At 40.5% G+C, this 26,528-nt stretch overlaps 1 protein-coding gene across 5 annotated transcripts in view; it reads left to right on the top strand.

Annotated features, from left to right (window-relative positions):
* Window positions 1-26,528, top strand: part of LOC138751620 (dual 3',5'-cyclic-AMP and -GMP phosphodiesterase 11A-like) — a 272,213-nt gene that overhangs the window by 243,404 nt on the left and 2,281 nt on the right. For all 5 annotated transcript variants that reach the window (XM_069914141.1, XM_069914140.1, XM_069914143.1 and 2 more), the window contains one exon: window positions 9,217-9,300. In XM_069914141.1, coding sequence (XP_069770242.1) covers window positions 9,217-9,300 — 84 coding nt within the window. The remainder of the gene's footprint in view (window positions 1-9,216; window positions 9,301-26,528) is intronic.

Here is a 26,528-nt window from a genome sequence, read left to right as displayed (position 1 = left end):
GGACCAATCATGATGGTCACTTCTCTGGCATAGAGGCTGGCCCCTTGACTCTGAAGGGAAGAGGGGAGAAGAGGAGAACTTTGGTAATTGGGGACTCATTGGTTAGGAGATCAGGTAGGAGATTTGGTGAATGAGATTGTGGATAAAAACAATTAAAATGGGAAAGTGCTTAACTGGGGAAAGGCTACTATGAAGGGATGAGGCAGGAACTAGCGAGAGTAAATTGGAAACAGATGTTCAAGTGTGAAAGCACACAAATAAAGTTGAGGAAGTTTACGGTCAACTTGTGCTGGGTTCAGAACAGGTTTGTAACCCTGGGACAAGTGAAAGATGGTAGGAAAAGGGAACTGTGGCTGAGGTAATGAGTCAAGAGGAAGAAAGAAGCATATGTTAGATATAGGAAGCAGGAAACAGGAAAGGCTTGTGAGAAATATTCTGCATGATAGCCAGGAAGGATCTTAAGAAAGAACTTAGGAATGCTTGAAGGGATCATGAGAAGGCCTTGGCATGTAGGGTTAAGGAGAATCCCAAGGTTTTCTATGCATACATGAAGAACAGAAGGTTAATGAGAATGAAAGTGGGGCCGCTAAAGGAGGCAACATGTACCTGGAGGTTGGGGAGGTCCTAAATGAATATTTTGCTTCAGTATTCACAAGAGAAAAGGACCTTGATCAGGGTGAGGTTGAAATAGAACAGGCCTGTGTGCTGGACAATGTGGAAATTAAGGAGGAGGAAGTATTGGATCTTCTTAAAAACATCAATATTGATAAATCCTCGGGGCCGGGTGTGATATACCCTATGTTGCTGTGGGAAGTGAGAGAAGAGTTAACTGGGGTAGTACCTATGATCTTTGAATCTTCTTTGTCTGCAGAGGATTGGAGAAAGGCAGATGTAGTCCCCCTGTTTGAGGTTAGTCAGGAAGGTTCAAATATGAGGTTTTCATGGTGAAATACTGAACTGGATTTGACAATTGGGAATGGGAAAAGCCAAAGAGTCATGGTGGAAGATTGCTTCTCAGACTGGAGGCCTGTAACTAGTGGTTTGCCTCAGGGATCGGTGCTGGGTCCATTGTTGTTATATCAGAGATTTGAATAAATTTGAGGTAATTTGGATCAACAGGTTTGTAGACTAAGATTGGAGGAATTGGGGACAGCGAAGAAAGTTTTCAAAGCTTGCAGAGGGATCTGGACCCATTGAAAATTGGGCTGAAAGATGGCAGATAGAATTTAATGCAGACAAGTGTGAGATGTCGCATTTTGGAAGGACAAACCAAGAAAGGACAAACCAAGAAAGGACAAACCAAGAAAGGACAAACCAAGAAAGGACAAACCAAGAAAGGACAAACCAAGAAAGGGCATACATATTGGTAGAACAGACGGACTTGAGAATACAGCTACATAATTCCCTGAAAGTGGCATCACTGGTGGATAGGGTTATAAAGATTGGCATATTGGCCTTCAGAAATCGAAGTATTGAGCATAGGAGTTGGGATGTTATGTTAAAGTTGCATAAGACATTGGTGAGGCCAAATTTGCAGTATTAAATGCAGTTTCGGTCACCTAACTACAGAAAAGTACTAATAAGATAGATAGAGAGCAGAAAATATTTAGGTAAAGCACAATTGTGGAGAATCAGCAGGTCAGTGTCCTTGATGTAGCAAAGGTAAAGATTCATAACTGGAATTTCAGGCCAATGCCGGCAGGTGTCCAAACAAAAGAATGAGGGGCGTGGGAAAAGGGAGTAGCAAAGGCAGGAGATGATAGGTGGAGGAAGAAGGGAAATGCATGAGGGAATCATGAAGGGAGCGGTTCCTGCAGAAGGCCAAGAGGGGAGGAGAAGGAAAAATATGTCTGGTGGTTGGATCCTGTAGTAAGTGCCATAAATTTCAGTGGATAATGTGTTGGATGTTGAGACTCTTGGGGTGGTAGGTGAGGATGAGGGGAATTCTATGTTTGTTTCATCTGGGGGAAGAGGGGGAAAGGGCAGATGAGAGGGAAATGAAGAAGATGTGAATGAGGGCTAAGTTGATGGTAATGGAGGGGAAGCCACGTTTGTGGTAAAAGGCATATATTTTGGAGGATCTGGACTGGAAGACCTCATCTTGGAAACAGATGTGGTGGAGATGGAGAAATTGAGAGAAGGGGATGGAATCCTTGCAGGGCACAGTGTGTGTGAGGAAGTGTAGTCCAGGTAGATGTGGGAGTTAGAGGGTTTGTAATATATGTCAGCGGATAGCTTGTCTCCCAAGATGGAGACAGAGAGATCCAGGAAGGGGAGAGTGTTATTGGAGATGCACCAGGTGAATTTGAGATCAGGGTGGAAGTTGGCCATGAAGTGGATGAAGTTGACAAGCTCATTGTGGGTGCATGAGGCAGCCCTGATGTAGTCGTCAATATACCAGAAGAAGAGTTGGAGGGTCTTGCCTGTGTAGGCTTATTAGCATGGATTGCTCCACAAAGCCCACAAACATGGCTACTCCTTCGAATTGGAGGAAGTGGGATGAGTTAAAGGAGGTTATTTAGAGTGAGGACAAGTTCTACCAGGCGGAGGAAGGTGATGGTGGAAGGTGATTGGTTTGGGTCTTTGGTCCAGGATGAACCAAGTGCTTTCAGACCTTCTGTGTGGCAGATAGAGATATAAAGGGATTGGGAGTCCATCGTGAAGATGGGGCGATCTGGTTCAGGGAAATCTGAAGTCATTTACGTGATGTATGGCATATGAGATGCCATGGAAGTAGGTTGGGAGGGATTGGACCATGAGGGAAAAGATAAAGGTAGGATGAAACTAGTTTGGTGGGGTGGGAGCAGGCAGAAACAAAGGATCTACCCAGATGGTTGGCTTTATATATCTTGGGTAGAAAGTAGAAATGGACAGTGTGGGGGTGGGAGAGAGAATGAGGTTGGTGGCCATTAGTTTAGTTTAGTTGGTGGCCATTGAGGGGGAAGTGACCAGATTGATAAGGTCGAAGATAGTGTTGGAGACAGTGGCTTGATATGTAGTGGTGGGGTCCAGTGGGATGGGTTGATAGGAAGAGGTATCTGAGAGCTGTTGACTGGCCTCAGCAAGGTAGAGATCAGTGTGCCAGACCACAACTGCATCACACTTGTCTGTGGGTTTGATGGTGAGGTTGGGATTGTTGCAGAGAGACTGGAGTGCAGAGCATTCTGAAGAAGTGAGGATGGAACACGAGGGGGGGTGGGGAGGTGGTAAAATTGAGACAGTTGATTGTCTTAGCGACAGTTGGAAATAAGGCCCAGAGCAGGCAGCTGGCCAGGACGAGGTATCCAGGAAGAGGAAGAAGGCTTGAAGCAGGAGAAAGGTCTAAGGTGTGGAGTGGAGGGTCTAGGTCATGTAAGTGAGCCTGGAGGTGGAGGCATTTTCTCAAACTTTGATGAAGGGCTCAAGCCCAAAACATCATTAATGTATCTTTACCTTTGCTACATAAAGGACACTGTTTGACTCTCCAGCATTTTGTGGTTTTACTTCAACCAAGGTGTCTATAGATTTTTGTGATTTACTGCAGAGAAGATTTACTAGGATGTAGCCCAGACTTTAGAAACTGAGTTACAGGGAATGGTTAAACAGGTTAGGACTTTATTCCCTGGAGTGTAGAATGAAGGGAGATTTGATAGAGGTATTTAAAATTATGAGGGGGATAGACAGAGTAAATGTGGAAAGGCTTTTTCCATTGAGGTGAGAAACAAACCAGAGGTTAAGAGTGAAAGGGGAAAAGTCTGGGGGAAACATGAGGGGGAACTTCTTCCCTTAGAAAGTGAGAGGTGGGAGTGTGGTGAATGTGGGCTCAATTTTTAAATTTACGAAACGTTTAGATAAATACATGGATGGGAGAGGTATGGAGGGCTAGGGACTGAGTGCAGGTCAGTGGGACAAGGCCAAAAAACATGGTTGAGGACAGACCAGAAGGGCTGGAAGGGTCTGTTTCTGCGCTATGGTTTTATCATTATTTGCTCATGTCAGTGCTAAGAGCATTGAGTGGGACCTCATTTCATTTCTCACTATTTAAAGGGATATGATGCTGCCATAAAGAAGCTAATCTAATCAGTCTCAGAACTGGCTCTCGATGCTCAAACCTGTTCCAACATCAGCAGAAACTGCAAGGAATATTGCCCCAGTAGTTTCCCCCAGAGATCTTCATTTGATCAGTTCAATAGTGACATTGCTATCAGCATTGCATTATTGGAGATGCTGTATTGGCCATAGATTACCATACAGTGGATCAGGGATTTAAAGTGGAGGTTGATAGATTTTTGATTAATAAGGATATCAAAGGGTGAGGAGAAGACTGGAAAATGGGGTTGAAGGTAACAATACATCAACAATGATTTGAATGGTGGGGCAGCATGATGGTCGAAATGGTCTCATTGCGCTCCTATCTCTCATGATCTTATGGATATAGGAGTGGGAGGAAGAAACATGCCACAGAAGAATAGGGAATTCTTCCATCTTGCTAACAATATTAATTGCTCAACCAAAGTAGACTACTTACAATTCCTTTTCTTGTACTTTGATATTGCTGATTTGGCGTGACGATTATAAATCAAGTGTAGGGTTAGTTCACGAGTATTATGTTGTTCAGCAAAGGAAATTCATCTTAATAATGAGATTGTTCTATTGGTTCAGAGAACAGTATAGGTGATGCAGTTTCCATGGTCTTATTTAGCACATGTCTGAGGTCTTTGTCCTCAGACAGCTCCAAAAAAAGTGCAGAGAACAAAACAAAGGACTCTACATCAACTTTGTTGACCTCACCAAAGCCTTTGACACCATGAGCAGGAAAGGGCTTTGGCAAACACTAGAGCGCCTCGGATGCCCCCCAAAGTTCCTCACCATAGTTATCCAACTGCACGAAAATCAACAAGGTTGGGTCAGATACAGCAATGAGCTCTCCGAACCCTTCTCCATTGACAACGGCCTGAAGCAAGGCTGCGTTCTCGCACCAACCTTCTTTTCAATCTTCTTCAGCATGATGCTGAAACAAGCCATGAAAGACCTCAACAATGAAGACGCTGTTTACATCCGGTACTGCACAGATGGCAGTCTCTTCAATCTGAGGCGCCTGCAAGCTCACACCAAGACACAAGAGCAACTTGTCCGTGAACTACTCTTTGCAGACGATGCCGCTTTAGTTGCCCATTCAGAGCCAGCTCTCCAGTGCATGACGTCCTGTTTTGCGCAAACTGCCAAAATGTTTGGCCTGGAAGTCAGCCTGAAGAAAACTGAGGTCCTCCATCAGCCAGCTCCCCAACATGACCACCAGCCCCCCTACATCTCCATCGTGCACACAGAACTCAAAACAGTCAACCAGTTTACCTACCTCGGCTGCACCATTTCATCTGATGCAAGGATCGACAAAGAGATAGACAACAGACTCCCCAAGGCAAATAGCGCCTTTGGAAGACTACACAAAAGAGTCTGGAAAAACAACCACCTGAAGAAACACACAAAGATCAGCGTGTACAGAGCCGTTGTCATACCCACGCTCCTGTTCGGCTCTGAATCATGGGTCCTCTACCAGCATCACCTATGGCTACTAGAACGCTTCCATCAGCGCTGTCTCTGCTCCATCCTCAACATTCATTGGAATGACTTCATCACCAACATCGAAGTACTCGAGCTGGCAGAGTCTGCAAGCATCGAATCCATGCTGCTGAAGACCCAAATGCGCTGGGTGGGTCACGTGTCCAGAATGGAGGACCATCGCCTTCCCAAGATCGTGTTCTATGGCGAGCTCTCCACTGGCTATCGAGTCAGAGGTGCACCAAAGAAGAGGTACAAGGACTGCCTAAAGAAATCTCTTGGTGCCTGCCACATTGACCACCGCCAGTGGGCTGATATCGCCTCCAACCGTGCATCTTGGCGCCTCACAGTTCGGCGGACAGCAACCTCCTTTGAAGAAGACCACAGAGCCCACCTCACTGACAAAAGACAAAGAAGGAAAAACCCAGCACCAACCAACCAATTTTCCCTTGCAACTGCTGCAACTGTGCCTGCCTGTCCCGCATCGGACTTGTCAGTCACCAACGAGCCTGCAGCAGACGTGGACATACCCCTCCATAAATCTTCATCCGCGAAGCCAAGCCAAAGATTTAGCACATTCTCTTCCTATAAAATTTTTAGACATACAGCATGGTAACAAGTCCTTTCGGCCCATGTGCCCATGCTGCAAGTTACACCCATTGACCAATAACACCCCCAGTACATTTTTGAAGGGTGGTGTGACAGAATATAGATATGTTTTTTGGGAGATAAATTGGGGAAGGTTTTAGTGTAGATCACATACAAACACTTTAAAACAGATCTTATTTAAAATACTGGAGCTCTGCTAATACTAGACATGTTGGAACCTCAGAGCCTTTGCAAAAGTTTTGGAGAGTGGAGAGTGCCCAAATGACTTCACTAATGGATTGTTGATTTCAAAAAGGCAACAAATGAAAGAGCTTGTGGGAGCCACTTCTGTCTGCAGTGGAACTTGCTGTTCTAGGAGGGTCATGTAGTTTTGCAAGCAGAGAAATTCAAATGGGCTTGTGTGTGTGTGTGTGTGTGTGTGTGTGTGTGTGAGAGAGAGAGACAGAGATCAGTTCTACAGTGTTACAGTCAGCCACAGCAGCTGGGACTGGAACAGGACAAGCTGGAAAGCTTGTGGAAGACCCCATTTGGAAGATGGGTTGTGAGTGCTTAGTTCAGCCTAGTCAAAGCTTTCTGGTTCATGCAAGAGAAGAGGAATGGCGGTATAATGTTTCACTTGGAATAAGAGAATCAAAAAGGAACTCTGTGGTGACCTGAAAGAAAGAGGTTATCATCTGGAGAAACCTGAGGTGGTAAGACACTGAAGTTTGCTGATTAAAAAGGAATCAGTTGTGGGTATCCAGCATACAACAAATCTCTCTCTAAAAACTGACAAGAACCTTCCTGAGCAGTAAGCATTTACCTTTCAAGCACTAAAGCCTGGTGAACTTTATAAATGTTAAATTCTGTGCACAATATAAGAATTCCCTGCAACCAGTGAACTTGGAAGAATGAGAAGTGAAATTGGACTGTGAACCAAAGAACTTTTCTGGACTTACGCACATATTACATACAAATGCGTTTAGAATTATAAGGGGGTTAAGTTGGGTTAGTTAAGTCAATAGTGATAAGTTAAAGTGTGATTCTGTTTTCATGTTTAAAGATAATTAAAAGCAACTTTTGTTTAAATAACCATTTGTCTTGGTGAATATCTATTGCTGTTGGGTTTTGGGCTCCTCCGGGCTCATTACAATGGGAGGAAAACGGAGCACCCGGAGAACATGGGGAGAATGTACAACCATTCAGGCAGTGCAGAATTTAAACCCTGGTCCCGATTGCTGGTGCCGTTTCAGTGTTGCACTAGCTGCTACACTAATTGCCCCATCCCTACTCCTCATGTACTTTTTCTACCCAGAAACCCTGCTGGTTTGGATTTAATTTGGAGTGATCTGGATTTGAGATTTGATGCTTGCTCCAGGTGATGATTTCACTCCATGGTTTCCTTCAAATTCCTTTACTGCAATGCTCTTTTAGTCCTTGTGCATATGTGCTAAGAGTTTCTACCAGACCAAACAACCTATGTGAAGATTCCTTAGCTCTCCAATGGTGGGGAGGTCTGGGAATCTTCTTGGTAGGTTGATTATGACAAATCACTGGAAAAGCATAAACTAATTATTCCTCTGATTTGCTTTATTGTGGCACCTTGATATGTACAAATTGGCTACCGTATTTACCAAATTAACCACACTTTAAAAACAATATGAAGTATTATGAGACCTTCTGTGAGCCTGTTTATATAAAAGCAAGTTGGTTCATTCCTGTGAAACTGCAATTTTTTTCCTTCAAATGCTGGTATTTGGTAAGTTGGGAGGTAACAGTGATTTGAAATTTCTATGTTTTATACATTCAGGATTCAGGTAATAAGCAAAAAGAAGCATTCGTACACTGAGGAATACACCAAAAAAATATATCATTATTGACAGGAGTTATTCTCATCAGAGCTTATCAAAAGGAATTTATTAATATACTTCCAAGTTTAAAAAAAAAACACATAATGCAGTAGAAATGACTCAAAAATGTGCAATCATATTTTGATGAACATGATTTTATTGAGAAGACCCTGATAGAGTTTAGAAATTTTTATTGTGATGTGATTCAAATTGGAATAGACACAAAATCTGGCCACTGGCCATACATTTTAAAATGCCGCTTTCATACAATCTGATTAAAAACCTCTCTGAATACCAAAACTTCATAGAACAGAGTTATTTGTCTGTTCTCTATCTTGTGACCACACAGGAATGACTACCAACGTAATGCAATAAAATGGCAAATGAAGTCCAATCTCAGAAGACCATTCATGACACTTCAGTACAACCAATCTATTCCATGTAGTTATGAGTTCTGGATCAGCTGCTAGAATTTATGACTTGGGAACTGGTCTCGGGTTAGCACTAAATCCTTAGCAGTTTCTTTGCAGCAACCACATGTTCACTGGGGACAAGGCTAAGGCGGCCAATTAAAATGAGTTCTAATGTGACCTTTAACAGCTGTCACAGTGATTATTGCTACCGCTATTTGTATGGATCTACTTTTAAACTTGCCGCTATTCTGATGTTGCCGATTCACATAAGGACATCATTTTGTGCAAATCTTCAAATTCATTCTAAGATAAAGAAACAAAGGATATGGAAATTTCCTGATCTTCTAATACTTTATTTGGAAAAAAATTATTTGTGTGTTTTAAATATTGTGGCCTGTAGCAACCAGCCTGCCTACAGTAATGTCACAGCTGACACCCAGTAAAATACATTGATGTGTAGGCAAATGCATCCTGCTGAACTGCACTCATAATTTGATTATAAATTGCACACCAGGGATAGATGATTTATAGCTTGTCAACACCTTACTTGACTTGTGCTATAATTTCCCTTCATTAGGAGTCTTTCATTATTTTGTTTGCTTTTAACAAAATTAATGCATCTTCATGCTCAAGAATCATACATGCATGGAGTGAGCAATGAATTAATCTTTTGACCTTGGAAGTGAACATGCAAAATGTAGGTAAAAATGCATGAAGAATTCTTGAGTTATTACTGCTATTAGCAATCTGTAAATGTCAGTTCCTGCAGTAACTGTACTGTTAGACGTGTGCTGAAACACAATTCTATCTCGGCAAATTTTCTACAGGCTATCTTTGACCGAAACAGGAAGGACGAGTTGCCAGGCCTTCAGCTGGAATGGATTGATGGGATATGCAAGCCGTTGTTTGAGGTACTTCGAATGAGTCCATACATTGTGATCTTTAAAATGTGTTTTTTCTTTAGTTCTTTCAACTTTCTTAAAAACATTTTTAAAATATGAAAATAGTAGAAGAGCTGAGCAATCAATCATTCAAAAAAAAATTGAAAAATTGATCATAACAAGTATAAAGGTTCGCTCAATTTGGGCAGTGGATCAATTTTCTTTTGCATGATTAATTGAAGTAATTCTCAAGTTGTGCCTAAATGATGCGGTAAAAAGTGCAGTAGAGTTGCAAACTCTAGTTTGTTGAGATTTTGTCAGGGCCCCTCCACACCGTGTGCAGCAAGGACAGGATTTCTCTAGTTCTCACTTACCACCCTACTAGCCTCTGCATCCAATATATCATCCACCACCTACTTCATGATCTTACCTCAAGATGCATCTACCCCTCTCCTCCCCTATTCACCTTCATCTCCATTACTCCATCATTCACTCCTTCCTTTCCACCAATCGTCCCCTTGACACCTACCCCTGTTCTGCAGGAGATCCTCCACTTGCACCCACACTTCCACCCTCACCACCATTCAGAGCCCCAAGCAGTCCTTTCAAGTAAATGAACACTACACTTGTGAATCTGCAGGGTTCCTCTACTGCATCTGGTGCTTCTGTTGTGATCTCCTCCACACCAAAGAGACTGGAGACAGACTGGGAGTCCATTTTATTCAGCACCATGGCTCTATCCACTGCAATCATGGGGATCTCCTAGTTGCAAGCCATTTCAATTCCTGCACAATTCCTATGCTGACGTACCTGTCCATGGTCTCATGCACTGTCAGACTGAGAACACCCACAAATTGGTGGAACAACACCTCCTGGGCACCCTCCATCCAGATGGAATTAACCTCAACTTTTCAGTTTCTATTGCCTCCCATCCCCCTCCCTTTCTATCCCTATTTCTCTTTTCCTCTTATTCTGTCTCTCTTTTTCCCTTTCTCTCCTTTCCCTAGCTCTGCATTCACAAAGCTACCCTCTCCCCCAATCAGTTTTCACCTTTCCGCTCCTGCCCTCCTACTTCTGTCTGTTGACTGGTGCTCCTCCCTCTGCCCTTATTTTCTTTCTCACCAGCTTTTATTTTTCAGACACTTGCCAGGTTTTTACTCATAAATTGAAGAAGAGCTAAGGCTCAAACAGTCGGTTATATATCGTTATCTTCTGTAGAAGCTACGAGACCTGCCAAGTTCCTCCAACATTTCTGTGTTTCTAATACAATTACAGCATCTGCAGATATTTATGTTTTACTCACTTTATTGAATTTTGATAGTTATGTAATCATTCTGCGATAACTAAATCATATCTGATGATAAGAACTTTACAATCATTATCGCATTTTGACTCAGAAAGACTGGGATCTTTGCATTTTGGCTTTTTGATTGTGGTTAGCTGTTGCATCAGTTGAATAAAACAGTTTAGGAGCCAACGATCAGGGCTAGATTAACATAATAGCGAAAGTGGCATATGCTACTGGCCCCAGATTTTCAAGGACCCCTGTGTTTATGTACTATGAATTAATAGTCTGTGTTAATAACCCTGATTAATGACAATAATTGGATAAAATTGCTAACCTTAAATTTAAGGTTAGTGATTTTAGCCTATTATCACCTTTAATCGGGGTTATCAATACAGATTACAGTGTGTTGTATCTGCAGCAGCTATGAGATACCCCATTTGATAGTGTAAGTAAAGCCCCTTTCACACTTGCATCCCACTAAATTGGCCGTTCAGTGTCCTGGGATAGGAATGGGGGTTTGGCTTTTCACACTTGACTACTCCTAAACTGGGACAGCACTGAACACTTTCACACTTGCAAGGAGCCATCCCCGGGGTGAGGACTGTTCTACCTTCTACCGGTGATGTCATGATGCAACAAGTGATGGTGGAGCTGCCCTAAATCTTGATCAATGTATTATGATCTTATATTTGAACAAAATTAATCATGCTTAATTATAACATAATTAAGCTTTATGTACAGCACAGTATGAGCCCTTCAGGCCTGTTATTGTTGTGCTGTCCTATATAAACCTTTATAAGGGAGCGTGGGAAAGTGCGAGCAATAAATAAGGATGAACAAGATAAAGGAGATTTTTCTGATAGGTTGAGAACGGGATTCCTATTGGGTAAGATCTAGAGAAGTTACCTCATTGATCAATGAGGGAAAATGTATAATAATTATGAAATGAGGGTGTTTAGAGAATGAGAACAGAATCAAAGGAATATAAAAGCTGTAAAACCCAGAGTGGTAGACATTGTGCAGCTTGAGGCTGTGTTGGGGGGAAAGAGCAACAGTGAGCCAATTTGTCAGATGGGTGACCTGCAGCAGAACTGATCAGTTCTGGTAGAAAGTTTGGAATTCGATATTGAACCTGGCAGGCTGCAATATGCCCCAGCAGAAGAGGGTCTTTTATTACTCATGTGTAGATGACCAAAGACAAATAGGTGCAGAGTGGGTGAAAATCAAAAATACTGCAAATGCTGGAATCTGTACCAAAACCAGAACATGCAAGAAATATTCAGCAGATGAGGCAGCATTTATGGAATGAGAAACAGTTAATCTTTTGGGTCAAGGACACCTTGTCCATTCTGATGAAGGATTCTAGCCCCCTAATTTTTACTCCATGGAAAAAAAAATGAGTTAAATTTGCAGGTCTGACAAAGGGACTTCAACCTCAAGCGTGAGCAATTTCCCTTTCCACAGATGCTGTCTGAACTGCTGGGTGTTTCCAACATTTTTAAAATTTTATCCTTAATGAGAATGGGATAGAGTATTGAAGAGGCAGGCAGCTCCTTTCTCCTAATGTTAATAATAATTACTGACAATAATTGTTAGTCTTCAGACTCAACACGTATCACAGCCAAATTTATTAAATTTATAGTGTTTGTATTTTAGTAGTAATGTAATGCTTCAATATTCTACATTTAACTATGAACTCTTCTGTAACCCAAAAATAAATTCCATATATTGTTCATTGTGCTCAGGATCTTCAGTTAATAGACTCAGTCTCATTTCCCAGATTCTTAGTCTCAGGTACTGTATAGGTGAAGTGAGAGCATTGGATAGAGACACTTGGAATTCACATCAAATCTGAAAGGCATACCAGTTAAACCAAATTAAATGAAGCTCTGGAATGGTTTGGGACTGCTTACAGGACATATTGACCTGAACTCTGCTTAGAGGCAACATTTCAAGACCATTTCTTGATCTTAGGCTTTCTGCACAAAAAGAGGCTATTTCTCTTCTGGCACAACTATGCAATGTGCACTTTATTGTCCCATTCCTTCTTGAAATTAAGTTTTTCTTTGCCTCAATTGCTCTAGATCAGGGGTGGCCAACCTTTTAATTTAAAATTCTTAATTTAGACATACAGCATAGTAACAGGCCATTTCATCTCACAAATATGTACCAGGGGTATAGGTTAATTGGGCAGCATGGACTCATGGGCTGAAATGGCCTGTTATTGTGCTGTATGTCTAAATTAAAAATTAAAAGGTTGGCCACCCCTGCTCTAGGTGGTTAATAACCCCATAGATTAATAGGCCACAGTTTAGAGAAATTTTCTCTTCCCATCCATGCATTCCAAATCTCCACTTCCTTCATTTCCCCCATTCCCAGTACCCATCTCTTCCTGATCTCTGTATTCCTCATTCTCCATCCCTGCCTGACCTCTTCATTCTTCAGTCTATCTCTTTCTCTGAAATGTTCTGTTCCACATCTGCATCTTTTTCACTTCTTCCCATATTTATTCTCCATCTCTTCTCTTCCCATCCTGTAAAATCTGACCCCAGTTCCTCATTTCCCAGTATCTGGTTCTCCCTCTAAGTTCTCCTGTTCCTATCTTATAAGCCTTCCTATTCGCAGTCCATCCCACTCCAAAACCACCTTTTCCAGTCCTTTCCATTCTTAAGCTCAATTTCTCTGATTTCCCTCATTCTGCATCTCTATATTTCTCCTGATTTTTTTCTGATTTCCATCTTGGATTTCTCTTACATGTCCTTCATTTCTAGTTGCTTGCTTCTCGATTCCCTCCCATCATTTCTCTGCCTTCATTCTCAGCCTTCATCCCTCCCAGCTTCCCAAGGATGATCTATATTCTTTCTCTGACTTACCAATTCTTAGTTCCATATCTACTTTCTCTTTGTCTTCCATCTCGTTTCCATCCCTTCTCTCCTAAACCTTGAATCCATATTTCTTTCATCCTGACTCTTGAGCCCTGCTTCAGGATTTGAGATAAAAAGATACAAAAATGCTGGAGGAACTCAGCTCGTCTACCAGCGTCCATTGGAGATATAGATATTGTCAATGTTTTGGGCCTGAGCCCTTCAAGGAATAAGCAAGCAACAGGAAATCTAAGAATAGAGACAGTGCTGGCTCAGTGAGGATCTCCGTGATTTGGGAGACAACCCACTTTTAACTCCTGAAGATCTCTTCAATCTCACCCACATTCCCTCTACAAACTTGACACTCCCCCCTCTATATGGGCATTCATGGCTGATTGCACAATATGTGGTCACTGATCTCTTATTGGGAAGTGATCTTGAAGCAAAATAAGATTATGAGGAAGTTGGGAAAGGGGAAAGAACAGCAGTTTTGTATTAATTTTCTTGACACAAAACTCTGTCATTCAGGAGCAATGTCTCTAATCCACTAACCCTATTGTAGAGCAAGCAAGGAATTCTGTTAGGCAACTGATCATTGACTGACTTGACAGAGCATGGATGCTAGTAGGAGCAGAGAAAGGAAGGGGTAGAAACACAGGACAGATTAGAGAGGGCATAGAGTGGAATTAGAGAACAGATAGCAGGGTGCCAGAGGACATTAGAGAAGATTTAGAAGGAACTAGTGAGCAGAGTGTAAGGAGGAATGAAATATCAGATTAGAGAAGGATTGATCTGGAATTACATAGCTGATTGAATGAAAATTAGAGATGCGGTCTAGTTAAGGAGAGGTTCATGTTGGTAAGAGGGAGGAGAGAGATTGTTTTCATTCAAAAATGAAATCCGAAGTGACATAGCCACAATTGGAGGTGGAGTGGAGGCAGAGAACACAGAATATGGGCATTGGAATATTCGGGGAAAAAAAATGTCCTATCAAATTCCCCGATAACTGACCAGGTAAAATTCAAACCTTCATAATTCACTACGTATACACACAAAACAATCTTTGCATATGACATCAGTGGATTCCAGTGAAAACAGAAAATCCTACAAACACTCAGCAGGTCAGGCTGCGTCAAAATGAACGGACATATTATTTGTTTGGCTCTTTCCAAACATGCTACCTGACCTGTTTATTTCCAGAATCCTCAGTTTTGAAAACACATTTTTAAAGTGGGTTGCATGTCGTTGAAGAAATGCACCCTGCTGTGCAGCATAGCTCCCAGAATTCCACTGTGTAAGGTTAAAAAAAATGTCGTATGCATTAAAATTATTAGCATCTGGAAAGCAGATTGGATAGATCCTCTGAATTTAGAGGTACACGGGAGCTTGACTTTTCTTTGTATTTGCATGCTTGTTTAAAAAGCTTAGAGTCATTCACCAAAATAAATTGTTCTCTCTTTTTTTTCTCTCTCTCTGATAAATTGCTCATTTTGTAAAATCTCTGCTGAATGCTGAAGGGTATCTTGTGTAGGGTTGCTCCATCCTGTGGCTAGAGAAGGAATAACATACCCAAATTGAACAAGAAAGGAAAAACCATCTCAAGAGCAATTTGGATGAATTCACCTGGTCACACTCTCATTTGCTTTTGCTACCTTCTGATCAAACACCCATTACTTTGATTTCCATGCAGAATTGCTAGATATTGAAAGCAAAGAATAACCTAGAGGCAAAGTTAGGATAATATGGAGTAAAACACATCTGCAGACACCATGATTGAAGTAAAAACACAATACTTGAGAAACTCAGCAGGTCGAACAGATAAAGATGCATAACTAACGTTTTGGGCTTGAGCCCTGCAAAAGAGAAAAAAATGTTTTACGATACCTGTGGCAAAGCCCTCAAGAACCCTAATACCGATCAGTCAATCCATGATGATGTTTCACTCTGAGTTAAAAGGAATGACAATTAAAACAGTAAACTTAACCTCCTGTTCAAAGAGATTGAATTGAATGATTTAGTGTCCATTATTTGGCAGCAATTTGATTGGAGAAGTTCATTACTGGGCAGAGTGTGATGAATTAATCTGACTCCAAGTTGCATTTTATTGAAACAGAATTCCTTGTATTTTCAGATGTGTTGCTTTTTTAAAAAAAAAACAGATTGCTTGTGTGTCATTACCATATATAGAGGAATCTTAAGCAGAGTGGATTAGGCTTCTCCAATGGAACCCCCATGAGTTTTTGTTTGAATGAACACCTGTCATTGTTGAATTCACTTTCTTGATCCAATATTGATTTCTCCAGAAAACGTAGCTGGAGCAAAGAGAGTTTGCTTGTGCCTGTGAGTGCCAATGCATTCTGCTGCAACAGGGTTACAGTGTACAAATGGGAAACTTTAAGTTCTGAAATAAAAGACATGAAAATGCTGGAAACATTCAGCAGGTGAGGCAACTTCAGAACATAAAAGAGCTTTACAAACAGAAGCATCTCCATCATTAAATGAGATTGTAGTCTTTAACTTAAGCACCACTTTCCTGTCCAAATTCCTTTTGGGAATGATACTGTGCTAATAAAAATTCATTGATCTGAAATTTAATCTTTTTTATCTCTCTCTGCCATTCTCTCGACTTGCCTAACCTTCTCAGCATTTTCATGCCTTTATTTCAGATTTTCATTCTCCACAATATTTCACTTTAATGCTTTAATGCTTCAGCTATGCATTCTCCTATCAAAACAGTGCCAGTGTAAATTTCACTGATGATCCTATTTTTAAATAAAAACAAACACCTAGAGTCAAATCTACTCCATCCAAATCTACACCATCTAAAGTGGTTTGTTCTAATCCCTCAATATCATGGCTAGATTTTTAACCAAGTGGAGGAACAAAGGGATCTTGAGGTCCAAGTCCATAGATCCCTCAGGGTTGCCTATGGTGGTTAAGAAGGCATGCTGGCCTTCATTAGTTGGGGGATTGAGTTCAAGAGCCGTAAGATGATGTTGCTAACTCTGGTTAGGCCACACTTGGAGTTTCATGTTCAGTTCTGGTTGCTTTATTACAGGAAGCTTTAGAGGGTGCAGAGAAGATTTCCCAAGATGTTGCCTGGATTGTAGAATGTGTCTTATGAAGCAAAGTTGGGTGAGCTAGGGCTTTTCTCTGAAGGAATGAAGGATGAGAGGCGACTTAATAGAAATATACAAGATTATGTAAGGCATAGGTAGAGTTGACAGCCAGCACCTTTTTATCTGGGCCATCAATAGCAAATACCAGAGGACATATTTTTTAGGCGAGTGAGTAAAGTTTAGGGGAGCCATCGGAGGGAAATATTTTATTTGCACCAATAGTGGTGGGTGCCTGAGGTGCAATGCTGAGAGTGGTACAATAAAAGACTCTTAGGTGGGCACGTGGATGCAACAAATATAGAGGGTTGTAAGTGTGAGATAGGGAAGGATTAGGTTATTGTGGAGTAGGCTAAAATCTAACATGCCAAAGGGCCTGGTCTATGATGGAATGTTCTCTGTTCAATTTCTTTCTGGTGCTCCTTGTCCCTGCAGTAACATTGGCAACTTTATCCAGTTGTGAGCTAAGAGTTGATTAGTCACAAGGCCTTTCAGCTGTAAAGTGAATGCCACTGAATTTGTACCCGTTATAGCAAAAGACCTTCAATTATAACCATAGCAGTATATTTTAACCAGCTGAAGCAGGTCACAGTAACCTGACAAATGTACTTTATTGAGGGTGACCAATTTAGCACAGATTCAGAATTAAACAGGGATCCTTTTGGCTTGAAATAATAATGACAAATATTGATATTGGAATTTCAAAATGAAATTTTAAAAAAATTTAGTATCATTTCATCATATTTCTTATAGGTTTTATATTATTGAGAAGAAACCTATGTTGATACAAACTACGCCAATTGATTAATTTGGTAAATGCATGATAAAATGTAAATGAACAAAATAAATCTGATCTCAACATTGGTTTAATAAGAAACATTCCTGAAAGACGTCTATGCCAATATTTGCAATGACTAACTTTCCCCCCCCCCACCCCAATAAATGAAACATACCTTTACTCACAGCCAAAGAGAGATAATAAAAAGCAAAGTTTTATATATTTATCTTTTTTTTTCTCATTTTTACATAATTACAAGAGAACTTGCAAAAGGCAGTGTGCTGCTAGTGTACCACAGTAGTAATTTGACAATTTCCCTGTAATAAATATGATTGATAATGATTGAAATGTTGAACTCTGTAAATTGTATAATGAAGGTTCAGATCAGGAAAAAGGATGACCTCCTTCTCAATTTTAGTAATTCTGAGTTGTACATCTGGATATACTAAGGATTTTTTTTTATTTATCGTGAGGGTAGTATTTTGCAAGCCTTGATGTTGTCTTAATGCTTAGAAATTTGTGATATTTTTATAATCTTATTATCTTGCATCATCAAAAGAGGAATAAGAAAAATTGAAATGTTTATCCAGAAATTTCAATAAATAGTGCATTATCTATTACTGCCACATGTTTGAAAATCACATTTTTTAATGGGAATGAAACAGAATTGCAACTATTTCTGGGTTGAATTGCCACACTATGGAAATACGACTGATTTCAGCCATGAATCATCCTTGCTCACCAGATGACATTTTCCTACCAGAGGCACATCAAATGACACCATACCTTTTGCTTCATGTTTCTGGGGAAATTAGTTTTGGGGTGCCTTTGCAAAGCACAATACCTCTGTAGCAGATTTTGTAGGGACTTGGCAATTTCTAGGCCATTTAGTCTTAAATACACTGAGGTTTTCTACTACAGAATTTTAAACAAATATTCAGTTTCTGAAGAGATGAAAATAGAATGCTTTTCATTTGAATTCATGGCTTTAAAATGAAAAAAAGTGCTCAAATAAATAAAATCTCTGATCTCAGACTCCCTCTGATCAACAATAACTGCACATTCTTGTATTTTGTAAGTTGTTTATTCATGTTTATAGATAAAATGGCACCTTGTTTTGTGTTAATTATTCAGAGTCCTCTTGTACATTCTTTAGATGCTTTTAGTGTAGGAGCCTGTCTGCAAAGATTCATTCTCATGATTTTGTTTGGGGAATAGGTTATCTGTAAATATGAAAGCCTATTTTCAGTGAAGCCAATGTAGGCAGTCAGAAGGAAAGAAACCTTTATTTATGCATGTACTTTAACCATCAGAGGAGGTGATATTATTTTGAAAATTAACATTTAATGCAGGATTCATTAATGGGGATGCAGTGCTTTGGGAGAGGTAAATAAAAAATAACAAATTAAGAAAATGCAGAGAATGAAATAAAAATAGATATATTTATAAACAAGGAAGTAATATTACATTGTGTATGTGACATAGGTTTAGTACTTATGAGATCTCAGGTTATGATTTGACATCACACTCATTAGGACATCATTTCTATGCATTTTCAGACAGAATTTGCATGATTTCTTCTCATGGCACCTTCTCAAAATATCTTTTGATGCATTGAAGAATTATGGGGTTTACATTGTGATTTAAGTAGAGAAAATGGACTGATGTAAATACTCTGAGGGCTAGGATAGAACAGAAGGACTAAATGGCTTCATGTCAGACGAAATTGAGGTGCTGACTTATAGGGGAGCATAGAATCAGAAAGTGTTGGGAACAGGATGTATGATATTAAGGAGACCACCCAAGATAACAAATGAACGTGAAAATGAAGTGCAGAGATAAGTGAAGAGATCAATTTTTAGCCAAGAAAGGAACAAGTAACAGTCTTGCTGAAGGATCAGGTGAAACAATTTTGGCAAAAAGAGATGAAGCAATTAAAACAAACCACCTCCTGTCAAAGTAAAGACACAAGCATGCTGGAGGGTCTCTGCATGTCTCACAACATCCATAAGAGAGAAAGGTATAGATTGAGGATCTGATTCAGAAGAAGAGAGAGATGTATAGCAGGTATAGGCAACATGGAGCAAATGAGATACCTGAAGCATGTAAAGATGCAAGAAAAAACTCAAGAAAGAAATAAGATAGGCTAAAAAAAAAGACATGAGGTTGCTTTGGCAGACAATGTGAAGGAAAATCCTAAGGGTTTCTACTGGTATATTAAGAGTGAAAGGATAGTAAGGGACAAAATTGGACTCTTTGAAGATCAGAACGGTCAGCTTTGTCTAGAGCCAAAAGAGATGGAGGAAATCTTAAATGTTATTTTTTCACCAGTGTTCTCTGAGGAAACAGGCACAGAGTCATGGGAAGTAAAAAAAAACAAGCAGTGAGGTCATGGAACCTATTCAGTTTAAAGAAGAGGAAGTGCTTGCTATCTTAAAGCAAATAAAGGTGTATAAATCTCCAGGGCTCGAGAAGATATTCCCATGGACCTTGAGGAAGGCTGGCATATTTAAAATTACCTTAGCAACGGTGTGATGTTGGAGGATTGGAGTATATCTCACGTTGTTCTGTAGTTTAAAAAAAGGGTCCAAAAGAATTCATGGAAATTATAGACCAGCGACCTTGATGTCAGTAGTAGTAAATTATTGCAAGGTGTTATAAGAGATCGAATATACAATTATAATTATGAATGTAGAGTGTTCCTAAGAAACCATTCATAAACCAAAAATTCATAAAATGAAGACCCATTGACTACTATTTGAGGCAATTTTCATAAAGCAAAAACCCATTATAAATCCATTATAATCTCTTTGTAAAAGCAATCACAGGTTTCTTCGTATAGGCAAATTTTCATAAAGCGAGTATTCATAAAGTGGAGTTTACCTGTATTTGGATAGCCATGGACTCAATAGGAATAGTCAACATGGCTTTGTGAGTGGTAGGTTGTGTTTAATCAAACTTGTAGAGTTTTTCGAGGAGATTACCAGTGAAGTTGACTTTACTAAGGCCTTTATCAAGGTCCCACGTGGGAGGTTAGCCAAGAAGGTTCAGATGTGAGGTATTCATGGTGAAGTAGTGAACTGGATTTGACAATAGATCGACAAGAGAAGTCAGAGAGTCATAGTGGATGATTGCTTCCCAAACTGGAGGCCTGTGACTAGTGATATGCCTTATGGATCAGTGCTGGGACCATTGCTGTTTGTTACCTATAGCAATGATCTAGATGATAATGTGGTAAATTGGGTCAGGAAATTTGCAGATGACACTAATATTGGAGGAGTAGACAACAAAGAAGGTTTTCAAAGCTTGCAGAGGGATCTGGACCAGCTGAAAAAATGAGATGAAAAAATGGCAGATGGAATTTAATTAAGACAAGTGTTGCATTTTGAAGGATAAACTAAGAAAGAATGTATGTGGTGAATGGTAGGGCATTGAGGAGTGCCTTAGAACAGAGGGATCTGGGAATACAGATGCATAATTATCTGAAAGTGGTGCCACAGGTGGATAGGGTTGTAAAAAGAGCTTTTGGCGAATTGGCCTTGGTAAATCAAAATATTGAGTACAGGAGTTGGAATGTTAAGGTAAAGTTGTATAAGTCATTGGTGAGGCCAAATTTGGAGTAGTATGTGCAATTTGATCACGTAACTACAGGAAAGATATCAATAAGATAGAAAGATTTATTCGGATGTTGTTTGGACTTCAGGAACTGAGTCACAGGGAATGGTTAAACAGGTTAGGACTTTATTTCATGGAGCATAGAAGAATGAGGGGAGATTTAATGGAGGTATTTAAAATTATGAGGGAAATAGACATAGTAAATGTAGGTAGGTTTTTTCCACTGAGGGTAGGTGAGATACAAACCAGAGGACTTTGGTTAAGAGTAAAAAGGGAAAAATTTAGGGGGATCATGAGGGGAACTTCTTCACACTGAGAGTGGTGGGAGTGTGGAATGAGCTGCCATCTGAAGTGGTGAATGTTGGCTCAATTTTAACATTTAAGAATAATTTAAACAGGTACATGGATGGGGGAGGTATGGAGGGCTATGGGCTGGGTGCAGGTCAGTGGGAATAGGCAAAGAAAAATGGTTTGGCACAGACCAGAAAGACCAAAGTGGCCTGTTTCTGTGCTGTAGTGTTCTCTGGTTCTAATCAATGTTTTGGGCCTGAGCCCTGCTGAGTTCTTCCACCAGTTTCATGTTTTTACTACAATCACAGTGTCTGCAGACTTTTCTGTTTCACAGCCTCCTTTTTAAGGTCTTGCACTCCCTCCTTTCCAGTTCAAAGTCAAAATAAATGCTTCTGAAAGAGTTGAAAATAATGTAAGTTTTATTTAGCAATGTATGCAATTAATTTTAAAGGTTAAAGACAGAGAGAGGCTTTTTTTAAAAATGGGGAACTCCCAACAAGACCCATATCTTTCCAGCGATGATTTTTCCAGTTGTATTCCATTTGGATTTGCTCCTTAGTGGTTGGGATATGCCATGCAATTGTTCCTGGTAGCCGGGAGAACAGCTGACCTTACTTTCTCTTCTTCTGAAATGTCAAAGTGTACAGAGTAGGCACTAATGGCAGAAAGAATCAACAGCAAGAATTTCTCCAATTGGGCATTCTGGCTAGTGAATTCCTCTTTGAAACTTGTTGACAAAGCCTTTTATTCACTTGCTGCAGTGGTGTGTCTGAATGGCACCTTAATAAACAAGGGATCCCTGTTCTTTGTGATTTTTATAAATGACCTAGATGAAGAGGTGGAAGGATGGGTCAGTAAGTTTGCAGATGATATGAAGGTTGGAGATTATTGTTGATGATGCTGAAGGTTGTTGTAGTTTACAAAAGGATATAGACAGGATGCAGAATTAGTTGGAAAAGTAGCAGATGGAGTTCAATCCAGAGGTGATACATTTTACAAGGTCAAACCAGAAGACTGACTAGTGTTAATGGTCAGTTACTTAAGAGTGTGGATGAACAGAGGGGCCTTGGTGGTCCCAATCCATACATCCCTCAATGTCGCTGCACAGGTTGATAGGATAGTTAAGAAGGCCAATGAGATGTTGGGCTTCATTAATAAGGATTGAGTTCAAGTGTCAAGAGATCACGTTGCAACTCTACAAATCTCTGATGAAACCACACAATATTGTGTTTCATTCTGGAAGGATGAGGAAGCTATGGAGAGGGTTCAGAGGAGATTTACCAGGATGTTGCTTGGATTGGAAAATATTTCTTATAAGTCAAGGTTTACAGAGCTGAGACTTTTATCTTTGGAGTGTAGAAGGATGAGAGGAGACATAGATGAGAGGAGACAATCTTCAAGATTGTAAGAGGCATAGCCTTTTTCCAAGGACAGGAATAGCAAATACCAGAGGACATATGTGCAAAGTGAAGGGATGGATGTTTATGGGAGGCATCAGGGGTATGTTTTTTTTATACCGAGAGATGTGGGTGCCTGGAGGCTGAAACATGAGGGGCATTTAAGAAGCTCTTAGACAGGCACATCAATTAAATAAAAATAGAAGGTGATGGGGTAGGGAGGGTTTAGTTCTATTTTTCTAAGGAATATATGGGTTGATACAGCATTAATGGCCAAGGGGCCACTATGTTGTAGTGTTCTATTTTCTATATTAATATACAAGCATGCTGGATTCATTCTCTTCTTCCATGGTTTTCATCTATTTTTCACTTTGTTTTAAATTCAGATTTTACAAACCAAATTATAAGCATATTGCATATTATGAAGATTTCATAGGTCTCTGGAGGAATTTATCATTGCATCCAAAACTATGTCCTCTCAGAAGAGGTGCTCAGCATTACAATGTCATTAAAAAACTCTATTCAATTACAGTTTTTTTAATTCAAAGTTCCCTCATTGTATTCAACTTTTATGTTTATTTATTATTATATTAAATTCTGGCAGTTGGTGAGTATAAATGAATGAGACATACTGAAATATGAAACAATGAGACATACAGAGTGAAGGCAGGGCCACTTGAGGATAAAGGAGGCAACGTCTACCTGGAGATTGGGGAGGTCCTAAATGAATATTGTGCTTCAGTGTTCACCAGAAAGAGGGACTTTGGACAATATGAATTCGGTATAGAATAAACTTATGTGCTGGAGGAAGTTGAGATAAAGAAAGATCATTTGCAGAATCTTCTTCAAAGCATTAGGATTGATAAACTCCCAGGACCAGCGCTTCCTGCTGCTCTCAAGCTCTATGACCATCTTCTCATCTAGACTCGCTTCCACAGCCATGTGTCTTTCCTGGCTATTTGTCTCCACTACCACCTAGTGTCACGTGAATTCCAGCTCCACTTCCAGGCCTCCCAGTTTGGTCCCTACCAGGATCTCAGGTACCTGCGCTGCATTGACTCATGATCTCTTTGCTTCCATCACCGTATCCTACAGACTGTCCTCAGCTTGATGCACAAGTACTAGTGGACCCCACTCTCTTGCTATCACAGCTCTGTACCTCACTTGACATGATCTGCCATGGATCTCTCCTACACTTCAATCCTCTGCCAAATCCATGCATTCAACTACTGGTTCTATGTGCACCTGGCATCCATCAAGGATCAGAAGATTGCAGCCATGGAGACTGCACATGACCTCCCAAGTGGGTTTTCACCCTGGCCCTGGTGGCTTACAGGCCAGAGCTCCTGACACAGGAGGCCCCAGCAACCTACAGGAACAAATCTCCATTGCAATCTCCCGCCATGGCTTTGATGATCCACAGGACCGAGCCTCCAACATGAATTTTCACCCTGATCCCAGTGGTCCACAGGATCAAGCCTCCATCATGTTCTCCCACCTTGGGTCCTGTGACCAATAGAACCAATCCTCCATTATAAACTCCCCCTCCACTCTGTCTTCTCAAACCTCCCCTCTCTCCTTTGGATCTTCCTAACCTTCACCACCTGATCCACTCCATCCTCCTCCCATCCCCAACATGTGTGTCCAGGGTCTCATGTGTTGCCAAACTGATACCACCTGCAAAATGGTGAATCAATATCTCATCTTCCATCTTGGCACCATCCAATCAGTTGGCATTAACATTAATTTCCCTGGCTTTTGTTAAACCCGCCCCTGTTCTTCCCTCATCGCCTTTCCCCAACTCTGTTTGTCTGTCTCTCTTTCCTTTTCCCTTTTTCTTCTTTCATAGAGGCAAAATCAATTCTTATATCCTCTTATCATATCCAATTAACACTTTTTATTGGTCTGGACTCCTCCCCCAGCCAATTTTGTCTTTATTCTGAGCATCCTTGAAGAAGGGGTCAGGCCAAAATCTTTTCCTCTTACAGATGCTGCAAGACCAGCTGAGTTCCTCCAGCATTTCTGTGTTTTTATTACAATCACATCATCTGCAGACTTTTATGTTTCACCCCAGACAAGATAATCCCCAATTGACTTTAGGAAGTGAGGGAAGAGATTGCTGGAGCATTGACTATGATCATTGAGTCCCTTGGCCACAGGAGAGGTACCAGAGGATTGAAGAATGGTAGTCCCCTTGTTTTAAAAAGGTAACAGGGAATTATAGATCAGTGAGTCTTATGCCATTGGTTTGCAAACTATTGGAGAGGATTCTTAAGGACAGGATTTATGAGCATTTAGAGAAGCATTATCTGCTGAGGAATAGTTAGCGTGGCTTTGTGAAGGGAAGTTCATGCCTCACGAGCCTAATTAAGTTTTTTGAGGAAGTAAAAAAAGAAATTGATAATGTAGATGTGATGTATGTGGATTTTACTATGGCATTTGACATGGTCCCACATGAGAGATTAATTCAGAAAGTCATGAGGCATGGGATCCAAAGAACATTGACTTTGTGATTCATAATTGATTTACCTGCAGAAAGAAGTGGGTAGTAATGGATGGAATGTATTCTACCTGGAGGTCAGAAACTAGTGGGGTTCCTTAGGGATCTGTTCTGGGAGTCTGGGACCCCTGCTCTTTGTGATTAAATGACCTGAATGAAGAATTAGAAGAATGGGTCAGTAAATTTGCAGATCATACTAAGGTTGGTGGTGTTGTGGATAGCAAAGAAGGTTGTCATAGGTAAGAACAGCATATAGACAAGATAAAGAGTTAGATAGAAAAGTGACAGATGGAGTTCAATCTGGATTAGAGGGAAGTGATGCATTTTGGAAGATCAAACCTGAAGGTGGATTTGATTGTTAATGGCAGGATTCTTAATGGTGTGGAAGAACAGCAGGATTTACCCATCCAAATCCATAGATCTCTGAAGGTGGCCATGCAGATCGATAAACTAGTTAAGAACGCTTATGGTATGCTGGACTTCATTAGTACAGGGATTGAATTCAAGAGTTGAGAGGTAATGTTTCAGCTCAATAAAACTCTGGTTAGACCACCCTTAGAATATTGTGTTCAGTTCGCCTCATTTACAGGAAGGATGTGGAAGGTTTAGAGAGGGTGCAGAGGAGAGTTAGAATATGGCCTTTTTTGGCGAACGTGTCTCATGAAGAAATGTTAACAGAGCAAGGGCTTTTCTCTTTGGAGCAAAGAAGGATGAAAAGCAACAATTGAGCTCGATAAGATTATAAGAGGCAGATAGGATGGACAGCCAGCACCTTTTCCCAGGGCAATAGTAGCAAATAGCAGAGGACATCTGTATAAGGAGAGGGGAGGAAAGTTTAAGGGAGATGTCATGGGTAATTTTTTTGCACAGAGAGTAGTGGGTGCTTAGAATGCATTGCCAGGGGTGGTGGTACAATAGGGACATTTAAAAGACTCTTGAAGAGGCACATTGATGAAAGAAAAATAGACAGTTATGGGTGTGAGGTAGGGAAGGTTTAGATTGTTGATACAACATCATGGGCTGAAGAGCCTCCATTGTGCTGTAATGTTCTATATTCCATTCTCAACTTTTCCCCCTCCCTCCTTTGGACTACCTACCTTTCACCTCCTGATCCACCCCATCCTTCTCCCCTCCATGACCTCAATAGTTACAAATTCCAACCTGATTACATCAGTTTGTACCATTAATAACAATGTAGCGTTTGAAGTGTGCTTGACCTGTTGTAAGTCTTGTATTGAACCATTTGCCAGAATAACTCATTATATAAAATAAAATTTAAAGGATTGAATTTAATACATTAACCTGCTTTTGTTGAAGTGTAATCTTCTGCGATCTGGTGAACTTTACAAAGATGCTGTAAGCCTATTATCTAGCTTTTCTTGCAGTATTGTGGATAAATTATATCTCCC

The sequence above is a fragment of the Narcine bancroftii genome, chromosome 1 (assembly GCF_036971445.1).
Source record: "Narcine bancroftii isolate sNarBan1 chromosome 1, sNarBan1.hap1, whole genome shotgun sequence".
Lineage (NCBI taxonomy): Eukaryota > Metazoa > Chordata > Chondrichthyes > Torpediniformes > Narcinidae > Narcine > Narcine bancroftii.
This window is presented reverse-complemented; position numbering and strand designations above follow the sequence as displayed.